The sequence below is a fragment of the Malaclemys terrapin genome, chromosome 3 (assembly GCF_027887155.1).
Source record: "Malaclemys terrapin pileata isolate rMalTer1 chromosome 3, rMalTer1.hap1, whole genome shotgun sequence".
NCBI lineage: Eukaryota > Metazoa > Chordata > Testudines > Emydidae > Malaclemys > Malaclemys terrapin.
Window position 1 is genome coordinate 177720500 of NC_071507.1, and position 11931 is coordinate 177732430.

At 37.1% G+C, this 11931-nt stretch overlaps 1 protein-coding gene across 2 annotated transcripts in view; it reads left to right on the top strand.

The window, feature by feature from the left end:
• Window positions 1-11730, top strand: part of TAF1B (TATA-box binding protein associated factor, RNA polymerase I subunit B) — a 58967-nt gene extending 47237 nt beyond the window's left edge. For both annotated transcript variants that reach the window (XM_054024437.1, XM_054024439.1), the window contains 5 exons: window positions 13-59; window positions 1455-1545; window positions 2027-2097; window positions 2859-3084; window positions 7732-11730. In XM_054024437.1, the coding sequence (XP_053880412.1) occupies window positions 13-59; window positions 1455-1545; window positions 2027-2097; window positions 2859-3084; window positions 7732-7897 (601 nt within the window). In that variant the 3' untranslated portion in view covers window positions 7898-11730. The remainder of the gene's footprint in view (window positions 1-12; window positions 60-1454; window positions 1546-2026; window positions 2098-2858; window positions 3085-7731) is intronic.
• The last annotated feature ends 201 nt before the right edge of the window (window positions 11731-11931 follow it).

An 11931-nucleotide genomic window follows, 5' to 3' on the forward strand; every position in this document is an offset into this window, starting at 1 on the left:
ATATATTTTCAGGTTAAATGCAAACTTTGCTGGAAAAAGAAATCAAAAGAACAAAGAAGGTATGTCAGTGGAAAGAATCTAATATAATTTTTAAAATGAAATTTTGTGATTAAACTAAGTAGGGCATGGACTTATTAACCCTAAGAATGTCGGGTTTGGGGGAGGGTTTTTTTTTTTTGGCTTTCATCAATTTTTTTATGGTGCATCAATTACTCCTTTGGGGTAAATTTAAAAATCTAGAAGCCCATTTGCAGAGTTGTTGGATCTGCATTAGCATGTACATTTGCAGTATGAACTGTTAATTTGTAATGTTGGGCAAGACTAGATAGAAATTTAAAACATTTCCACTTTATTTTCTGAAAAATATTTAAAGTTTTAATAGCTTCTGTTATTTCTGCTCTTGCATTCTTTGAATTCAACTCAAAAGTTTTGGCTATATCATGTATATTTTGTTCTTCATGGAATATACACATCACTGCTTTTTGGAGTAAACAATACCTTGTAAGTTCAAAAATTAGTTATTTAAGCATGTTTTATTTGAAATATACTCCTCACCTTGGTTCTGTTTGGAATCCTTATAATTACTGTACAATGCTTATTTACTGAAGTCATACTTACGCCTCTTGTCATGGGACAGTAGGTGCTAGGTATGTTGCTTAAATGCATATGTGGTACAGTTCAGGCATAAATTGAGAGGTACTTATTCTCAAATCACAGGACAGGGGTTTGGGGGTTTTTTAGTGCTATATGTTTCATTACTCTATTTAATCATAAATATGGAAGGATGATATGACATTGGAGTTTTGGAGGGGCAGGAGGAATATGGGTTGGCATTTTGTTTGCAGGATGCCTAGCAGAGAAGGCTATTTTTCATGGTTTTGGGAGCTGATTAAACTTTTCAGAATCCCATGAATACTTTAAAAAAATAATTAAAAAGAATACTTTAAAAGTAGCTAAAATTCTTGACCTGTCAACCTTCATTATTCCTTTGAACAGTTCACATTCCATATGTATGGAGGCCAATTCATGTTGCAAAGGTGAAAGGTTTATTCTCTAGAGAGGGAGGGTTAAATCTAAATCAAACCACCTCTTTAAGGATGAATCATGGAGCTTAGGGAGAAAAATGCCTTATTAACTCCTGCTATTCTTAGCAGCAGGGTAAGGGCCAAAGAGTGAAAACCAAAGAAGTGTAAGGTGTTTATATGAGCTGAGCTAAAGACATACAATTCACTCCCACTTATTTGGCTCCTCCACATCCCTGATGGTATCCTATAGGTTTCTTCACTGCCTGCTGCTTTGTTTGATTTATTTTTTAAGGCATCTAGAGTCTAGGATATGCAATATACCTGTTTAAAAAGAAAGCTCAGGGTCTAACTGCTACTATCTTTCGAACATTCTGTATTTTATTGTGCTCTATCACTTTTCCTAAAACTAAATTTTGGATTTTACTTCAGGCTGCCTGTGGTTTGATTTCAAAAAGTGGTACAAGATTATGAAGAAGTCTGTGGATGTGGAACAGAAGAAATTAGATGAAGAAAGAGCCCGGTATGCTATTGTTCAGTACCTCACTTTTTTTGAGGTTGAACATCTGGGGTGAAATCCTGGCCTCAGTGACTTCAGTGGGGCCAGGATTTCACCCTTATTTCTGTCGCATGAGCTTGGAGGAGTAAAGCAAATTAATAAATCCTTATGCTCTTTCTCCCGTCACGCTTAGAACTTTGGCCTGACATATTCATTAAATGGAAACTCTCTGTGACCAGTGACTGAATTACTAAAGCTATCAAAACTGATTACAATAAATGGTGAAAAATTGATGAAGAGCACTTCTTCTACCCCCACAGAAGAGAGACTTCTCTTATGCATGGTGGGGAATAATGGTACTGGGCACTTACCAACTTGAGGTTATTCCTAAAACATTGGATACTTGTAATAACAATCCTGAGAAATGACTGCCTTTTCTTGTTTGTTTGGCTATGGTTGTGCTGGTTTTTATTTTTTCACCAGGTTGTATTTCTTTCACTGATAGGTGTCTGTGGAAATGTGAAAAACCACTATTCTACTCAGCCAAGGAAAAATCTGTAGTTCTTAAGAAAAGACGTGAGTATAATTTCATTTAGCCAACAATGTGAGCAATACAATGCTAATATTTTCTTGTCTTTTTTCCCTGTTCAAGTTTTTGTTTATCAAAGGGATTTAGAATGAGAGTACCAGAATACATTGTTTATATTACAAGAGACTTGAAATGGATTTTTTAGTAATTGAACTTTTGTCCTTTTTATGCTATTTTATTATGTATAAAGACAGCCTGTGTTTTTTAAGCTTTCTTTTTACAGGATTTTTATTGTAAAGGTATTGGGAAAGTCTGTTTGGTCTTCACTTTTTTTGCTGGAGTACCTCTTGGGAGTCTGAGCATGTGTTGTGGGCTCTGATAGCATAACTGGTGGGGTAATGGTGTTTGAATTCTTAAAACATCCTTTCTTCAAAATGTTCATTAGAATATGGAGTTTAATATGTTTTTTAAAAAGACCTCTAAACAATCTGATTTAAAATTACTTCTCCTCTCAGGTCCTCTATAACTTTTAGTCTCTTTACTTACATGGGGTCATAACTTTAATAATAGTTCCAGTCACCATAGAGGTTTTTAGAATAGACTGACTTGAATTTCAAATGTAAAAAGGAAGAAGAAGAAGAAAAATAAACATTTCAGGCTTTCTCTATATATCATGCAGAGGTAGGAAAAAGAACAAATTCAAATTACTTTTTTAAAACAGAATTTTAATGTTCTGTGTAGAAAGGTAAATTCTGTGGGAAAATGAGATGAGACATTGTGGCTTAGGTTTTTGTTTCTCTTTGTACAGAAATGGTAGTGAACTTACAAAGACAGTTTGGCGCACTGTCTGGTTCAATGCAAGTTGCTGAAAAGCAAAGCCCTTCAAGTTTCCAGTTAAACTGGGCTGAAGAAAACACAGATGGGAATTGTTTTCATGGGCATATCCTAGAGGGAGTTTTGCAAGAAAAAGGCAATTCACTTACAACCATGAACACCAAGTATTGGCTGTGTACAGTTAAACTATGTAATGAGAAGTAAGTATCTGACTCTAGTTGGAAATGTGTTGAATGTTCATGAAAAAGTTTCTCCTTAAAATTAAATTTTGTAAGGTATTTTATTTTTATTAAACAAGATATTTATTGTGAGAGTTCTGGACTGAGACTGTGCATTGACTAGTGACTTACCTATGCTAAGCTGTTTTTTTAATACATATAAAAAATTAATCGTGATAAAAAAATTAATCGCAATTTATCTCACTGTTAAGAGAAAACCAATTTAAATTTATTAAATATTTTTGGATGTTTTTCTCCATTTTCAAATATATTGATTTCTATTACAACACAGAATACAAAATGTATAGTGCTCATTTTATATTATTATTTTTATTACAAATATTTGCACTGTAAAATTGATAAAAGAAATAGTATTTTTCAATTCACCTCATACAAGTACTGTAGTGCAATCTCTTTATCATGAAAGTTCAACTTACAAATGTAGATATTTTTGTTGTTTTGTTACATAACTGCTCTCAAAAAAAATTCGTATGGCCCTTCATGCTTCAGTCACCATTCCAGAAGACATGCTTCCATGCTGATGATGCTTGTTAAAAAATAATGCATTAATTAAATTTGTGACTGAACTCCTTGGGGGAGAACTGTATGTCTTTGGCTCTGTTTTACCTGCATTCTGCCATATATTTCATGTTATAGCAGTCTCGGATGATGACCCAGCACATGTTTGTTTTAAGAACACTTCGTAGCAGACAAAACGCAAAGAAGATACCAATGTGAGATTTCTAAAAATAGCTACAGCACTTGACCCAAGGTTTAAGAATCAGAAGTGCCTTCCAAAATCTGAGATGTACGAGGTATGGCTCATGCTTTCAGAAGTCTTAAAAGAGCAACACTCAGATGCGGAAACTACAGAACCCATACCAACAAAAAAGAAAATCAACCTTCTGCTGGTAGCATCTGACTCAGATGATGAAAATGAACATGAATCGGTCCGTTCTGCTTTGGATCATTATCGAGCAGAACACATCATCAGCATGGACACATGTCCTCTGGAATGGTGGTTGAAGTTGAAGGGACATATGAATCTTTAGCGCATCTGGCACATGAATATCTTGTGACGCCGGCTACAACAGTGCCATGCAAATGCCTGTTCTCACTTTCAGGTGACATTGTAAACATGAAATGGGCAGCATTCTCTCCTGCAAATTGTAACCAAGTTTGTTAGTCCTACTTCAGCCGATCGCTCAGACAGAGTGGACTTGTAGGCTCTAAAGTTTTACATTGTTTTATTTTTCAGTGCAGTTATTTTTTGTACATAATTCTACATTTGTAAGTTCAACTTTCATGATAAAGAGATTGCACTACAGTATTTGTATGAGGTGAAGTGAAAAATACTATTTATTTTTTTCACAGTGCAAATATTTGTAATAAAAAATAAATATAAAGTGACCACTATACACTTCGTATTCTGTATTGTAATTGAAATCAATATATTTGAAAATGTTGAAAACATCCAAAAATATTTAAATAAATGGTATTCCATTATTATTTAACAACGCAATTAATCACAATTTTTGTAATTGCGCATTTAATCGCGATTAAATTTTTTTTAATCACTTTGACAGCCCATATATATATATATTTAGGTTTTGGGTCGGAAAAGTCATACTGTTGTATGCAATAGATGCTGTCAAACTAACATGATATATATTTTTATGGGATTACAGTATGGTTGATAAAGATAATAGTGTTGATGTAATATACTTAGACTTCTGTAAGGCGTTTGATTTAGTATCACAAAATATTTTGATTAAGAAACTAGAACAATATAAAATTAACATGGCAGACATTAAGTGGATTAAAAGATGGCCAACTTTCATCTGACTGCAGAAGACTACTCGGGAGAATGTAAGAGTTCAATAGCATTTGCCTCTTGCGGGACTGGAAGAGGAGTTTACATTTCAAATGGTGTGTCTATCTAGTCTCCAAAATCTTGTTACTGTTCTGCCACTGGGTCATGCCATGAAAAGCAAACCCAGCTACTGTTCAGCTAGTGGATTAGGTTGGGGGTGAGGAAAGGACACTGAGATTGAAGATCATCTTGGATTCACACTGCAATAATGGATTTCTGCTGTCTTTTGTGAGAAGGAAGATTGGGATATCTGAATTCAGTCTCATTGCATTTCATGCCAATATATTGTATACCCAAGCCTTAAGATTTTATTTACTATAAAATATCACATTTAAGAAAACAAACACTACAATACCAGCTATATTATTTCAAGTTTAATTTATTTAATATTCTGTTTTTGAAAATGACCGAGTCTAAAGTGTGTGCACACTTTGTTGCCTTTTCAGTGTACTTGCTTATTATTCATCTACCTTTTTTCCTTTTCACTTTGCCTTTTATGCATTCACCAAGACAGAAGTGGGTTGGAATAATGTAAACATAGTATCATATCACAAGAGCTTTTGTTCTGTAGGTTCATTCTCTTGTTTGAACAAGAAACTTTTTAACAGAGGGTGAGAGAAGAATCCTCTTTACTCATATGCATAAATCTGATACACATTGGATAAGTGGTTTTTTATGTATGTTTGCATGAACAATCTCTCTTCATGCAAATTTTGTATTTAAGCATGTATTTACATATGTAGTACAGTAGAACATAATGTGAAATGCAAATAGTCATAGCCATCAGAAATCAAGAATTAAGTTTAAATTCTTATCCTTTAGATTTCCCATTGTATCATCTATAGTGCAAGTAGTTAATGTAGTTACAAATATGACCATTTGTTTAATCTTTTGAAAATGCGAAAAGAGCATTCATTCCCTCAGCTATGAGATTTTGTGCAATGGAGATGCCATAGAGCTAAAAACAAACCCCAAAAATGTTTTTTTAAAAATCAGTTTATCTGGGACCACTGAAGTGCTTTATGCATATGGCTATTTCATGGCCTCACTACAGAGCATAGTTAAGGTTGCTTTGAATTTCCATATGTTAAAATGTTTGGACTTTTAAAGCTTACCTTAACTGTGAGTTTCTTGTGTTTATAACATGTAGTTTTAAAGATAATTATAAGATCCCTTTAATGAATTTTACTCTAATTTCTTTTATACGTACGCTTCATTTTAATGTAATTTTTTGTCTGGGAATTTAAAAAGCACAGGGTCCAGACATCTTAGCTCCTTTAAGCTATTCTTGGAGTAGATAGTAAGAAAAAATGCCTTTGAGAAAGAAAATGCAAATTCTGTGTATTTGATGTCTGTATGAAAACCCTCACCCCCATTAAAATCAAATAGGAGCCCTGCAATGCCACGTTAACCTGTTTGTATCAGATCATTAGTTTTGGTTGACAAAATATATTTTGAGAGAGCAGAACACTTTGAAAAGAAGTGTTACTTCATGGGCCATTGTGTTTCCAATAGTTAGCCACATAAAAAATGCCTGAGTATCTTTCTTTCAGCTCCATTGATGTGCATAAACATGATGTTTTGATCTCTTACAAGTTCCTAAATGCAAATTTGGATTTTTTTTTAATCATCACTGTCAACCTTTTCTAGTCCTTTGTATGTTTCTCCCTTTCAAATATTTTTATTCTTGAACACTGAATTACAATAAAATTGTGCACCACTGTAAAATTAATTTGAATAAAGTACCAACCTCCCAAAATTCAAATGCCATGTAATCCTGATTTTAAAATCTTGCTATTTCAAACACAAGAGGCTAATACTTCCTAAAAACAAAAAGAAGTGCTAAAAATATCAGTGGAGATTTGTTTTAAGTAACCATACATATAGTAGTAAGCTATTATAAAATATTGATTCCAGGAAGAAGTGTTTTAAGGAAAATTTATTTAAAGGTAAACTGCAATGTACAGTAAAGGTCCAATCAGTGTGGACAGAGATGGCTTGACTTTTTTTGAGGCTGAAACACAGTTCTCCACTCCAGCAACATTTGACAGCAGAAAGCTTGGTCCAGTATCCTCTATAGTAACCACCTCAGCTATGGCCAATGGAATAAGTGCACTAGCTGAATGTTTCTGCTAAAAATGAATAGTAGTGAAATAGTTAATAATGCTGACATTTAAATTGTCATCAGTAGGCTCAGAATTACATCAGTTATGATGAATAAGAGCAAGTCACACCCCTTGGAGCTATTGTTCCAGGCAGTCTGCAGACTCTGGAAAACATGACCGCACCTGATACATTCTGTTCACATTTAAAAGGTTTTGCTCCTCTTAAGCGGGGGTGGTGGGAAGGGAGAGGAATAATTTTCTTAAGTGACATCTTAGATTTGACAGCCAAATTGTCTCAATCTGCAGGGCGGAATCATGGAAAATATAGGGTTTTAGTTAAGACCAATGTGTACCTGGTTTTGGGAAACATGGACAGCACACCATTCTTACCTGTCTCTAGAACTAAGACCTAGCCTAATCTGTTTGTGGCCCCAGTCTTGCAAAGAAATACTCCATTGAGACTCTGAGTGGGTCCATAGATTGAAGCCATAGATCAATAATGGTACTTATGATATAATAAAAAACACTCAAATTAGAGGAAAACTCGAGTATGTTTGAATGTCAACAAGATAAATTTGTGATTCAGGACATACTTAACCTATTTTTTGTGTGTGTGTGTGTGTTGTTGTGTTTTTTTTTTTTTTTTTGTAGGATATGTGGGCACCTGACACACTATAAAGAATCAGACTTTCCTCAGAGCTACCAGTTTGTGTTAAACCTGTTCTCCTTCCTCCTGAGGGTACCAGCCTCTCTCATCCATGAAGAGGTGTGTTTAATAGAACACAAACTGTTTAAAACAAAACTCCACAGAAAGTAACACAAAACAAAATATTCATGTCCAAGAAAATGGAAAGTCCTAAAGATCACAGAACTACCAGATGGTAAATGAAAAAGTTAAGAACTATGGCCCCAGTCCTGCAATTGGATCCATACATACAGACCCTTATACCTGCACAAAGCTCCACTGATCTCAGCGTGATGCTGTATGGATGGATCTGCCACTGCCGGGCTCACTGCCAATTCATGGTTTCAATGTATCTACATTACAAAGAACAATGGGGAACTACATGAGGGAAGAGTTACTGAAGCAACTGCTTACCAAAGTTTACATCCACTTGTATTAAAGGTAATGGGAAGTTTATTATAAGTTTATTATAGTAGTTTTTTGTCATACATACATACTTGCATGTGTCTTGAGTGCAAAGTACAGCAAGTAGTCCTCTAGATTATATTAATTGTTCATTTTACTGAAGGATTTGCATTTCAAAGTAGTCTGTATCTTGTTGGGGTTTTTTAACTTGTATGAGAGCAAACGTTACCTATTTCTCAAAAGAACTATTTTTTTACATTTGAAATAAAAAAACTGCTAAAGAACAACTGTGGGAAAAGAGGTGTTTAACAGAGGATTTTATTGCAGTGATCTTACATTTGGGTTGCAACTCACTATTCTGAAACATCAGATTGATTGGAAGAAACCTTGCAATATTCTTTCTTGGCCTCTTTACATTTCTTCTCTTCCTATTCTCCTCCTCACCCTTCGCTATGCCCAAGCTTCTTACCTAGCTGTTATTTTATATCCTTCTCCCACTCCAGCCTCATGGTTTCTTCTGTGCTTCCCCTTTAACACCTGGAACTCCTCCCTCCCTTTCCTGGGTTTCTCTCCATCTTTCTTCTGCAAGGCTTACTGACCGTGATCATAATTAAATTATTCCACTTGTCACCTGATGATGTGTTAAGCCTCAGCCATCTGATAGCTGTCCAAGTCCTAGCTTTATTCTTCATGCACTGAGTAAGTTGCTCAACGACACCAGCCAGAACAGACAAGGTGGAGAGAAAGGTGGATGCCAACACCATCATAGCTAGGGCCCTACCAAATTCATGGTCCATTTTGGTCAATTTCACAATCATAGGATTTTAAAAATCGTAAATGTCATGGTGTTGTAAGGGTCCTGACACAAACAGGAGTTGTGGGAGGGTTGCAAGGGGAGGTGTTGCGGTACTGCTACCTTTACTTCTGCGCTGCTGCTGGCGGCGGCGCTGCCTTCAGAGCTGGGCAGCTGGAGAGTGGTGGCTGCAAGCTGGGAACCCCACTCTGAAGGCAGAACTGCCGCCAGCAGCAGCGCAGAAGTAAGGATGGTATGATATGGTATATACACCCTTCTTCGCTGCTGTCTGCAGGGCTGGGCCCTTAGTCAGCAACCACCATTCTAGCTTCCCAGCTCCTAAGGCAGCAGCGCAGAAGTAAGGGTGGCATGGTATGGTACTGCCAGCCTTACTTCTGTGCTTGTGCCGCCTTCAGAGCCGGGCATCTGGCCACCCAGCTCTGAAGGCAGAGCAGAAATAAGGGTGGTAATTAGGGATGTAAAAGCAATAACCGTGTAACTGATTAAAATTCTATCTGTTACACAGTTAAACATTTAAACAGAGATGCGGGGGGTGCTGCAATACCCCCACATTTTAGGTGGGTTTCCACTGCTGGCCCCATGCTCAGGGCTCTGCGCAGAGCAGCAGCAGAGCCCTGGGCACACCAGGATGCCGGGTGGGGGGCTGGCAGCCAGGACCCTGGGGGCACTCGGGGCCGGCAGCCAGGACCACAAGCAGAGTTTAATCACTAACAGAAACCAATAAGCATCAATTTTATCGGTTAACCTGGTAAACTTTTACATTGCTAGTAGTAATACCGTAACCCCCCTAAAATAACCCTGCGTTCCCCCTGCTTCCTTTTGGGTCAGGACCCCCAATTTGAGAAATGCTTGTCTCCTCTGTGAAATCTGTATGATATAGGGTAAAAGCACACAAGACCAGATTTCATGGTGGGAGACCAGTTTTTCTAGTCTGTGATGTGTTTTTCATGGTCATGAATTTGGTAGGGCCCTTATCATAGCCCATGTTTTCACATTGTGCCTTCTAATGGGCTTACATACATTTGAACAGGAGTAAGGAGTAAATACCATGTAGGCTGGAATCTTTGTGTCAGATAAATGGTTGCCTAACACCATTCTTTGGTCTCTCAGCTAAAATTAATAAAAGCCAGTACCTCCAACCCCAATAGGGAGCACAAATGTTACCAAATTCAATTATATTAAAATTAGCTGACATCTAAAATGATTACCATGGACAGCATGTCCCATCTGGGGGTGGGGGAGGGCTCTCAGGGTTTGTCTACACAGCAAAGAAAAACCTGCAGCTGGCCTGTGCCAGCTGACTTGGGCTTGTGGGGCTTGGGCTGCGGTGTTGTTTTCATTGCTGTGTAGACTGGAGCCCCGAGCTCTGGGATCCTCCCACCCCACAGGATCCTACAGCCTGGGAGCCAACCTGAGCCCAGAAGTCTACACAGCAATGAAACAGCCCTGCAGCCTGAGCCAGCCACAGGTATCTAGTTACTGTATATACATAATCTTAAAGAGCTTCCAACTTCTCTCATGAGCAAGGAGCCAGGTTGCAGTGGTGAGGTAATCCCAAAAGGTGGCCAGTGCAGTGGGTCCTCTCTAGATATGATGATCAGGTCCCTTCTGAAAGGGTTTTTATGATCAGTCATAGTTTAAATAAAATTATAAAGTTGAAATCTGAAGACTGAGAATGGGTTTTGGAAATGGAGATGTACTGCCCTAACCATCTGGAACCAAGTGAAGAAGCAACACTCAAATTGTCAAGATCACAGGGAGAGGAGCCCAGAAATGGTTAGGAAGTCAGAGATAGGTTACAGAAAGCACCTGGAAAGTCTTACACACCAAGTGGAGATTCATTCAAAACCGAGCAGAAGGTCAGTGAATGAGATATTCTGCTACCTGGAAACAAAAATCTGAAACTTAGGGTAGTCTTAAAACAAACAGGGAGTCAGAGTAGTGGGCTTGAGATTGTGACATGCTCTGATACTAGGGAGATTATCTAATGCCAACAACAACAAAAACAAGTGTGTGTTGAGGGGGAGGGAGGAGATTGAGATGTGACTTGTGTTCATTCATACTCAATGATTCATAGCGCTTGTACAGTGCTTAGGTGCCTTAGGCATATCTAAGATCTAAATAGAAATTGTACTGGGCACGTCAGACAGGTATGAAGAGAGAGACCCAATCCTGATGATTTTATATGTAAATTGACTCAGAGATAAATTTCATGGATGTGTTTTTAGTGCTCCACTTTTTGTTTAGATTTTAAGATTTGTTATCTATGTTGACCCTTCCTAGAGTTTTTAGGCCTTTTGGGAGAAATATCTGATGTGGTTATGCGATAAGCAGCCCCAGTTGCTATTTTTATCAGCAGTTAAATTCTTGTTAAATAATAATGTAAGTGTCCTTGTCACTTTTTAAAAAAGTTTGAAAGACCTTCTCCTTTTATACACTGCCTTAATTGTAAACTACTTATCCTTTTATTAGTGGAAATCTATAGTATTTATCCTTTGTTTCAAGTTCACTACTAAAAGACACCTTACTATATACAGTCATAGTTTTTAAAGTAATTCAAAAGGCTGTATTTAACTTCATTTGAAAGACTACATATGCTTAATTACAGACACAACTTTCTTTTAAAACTACTGTAGTGGTAAAAATACTATGTGCATACTCAATCTACGAATGTAACAATGCGCCCTTAGATGTTGGAATAAATTAAAGTTGTGCTTTAATAAACAGGAATAAAGCTTGCAATTCATCACCAAGCAGTTTGTGCCTCCTGGACACATAGGGTAAGAGTCAGATTTAAAAGTAAAGGGTGTGCCTCTAATGTGCTTGATGTCGGTACCATCCAGTTTAGTTCATCAACAAGCTGATGAACCACAGGGTGACTTAATCTTCACTCAAGTGTAGTTGTGCTCTCTTGGGACACAACTACTTTGAGTCCACTCAACACTGC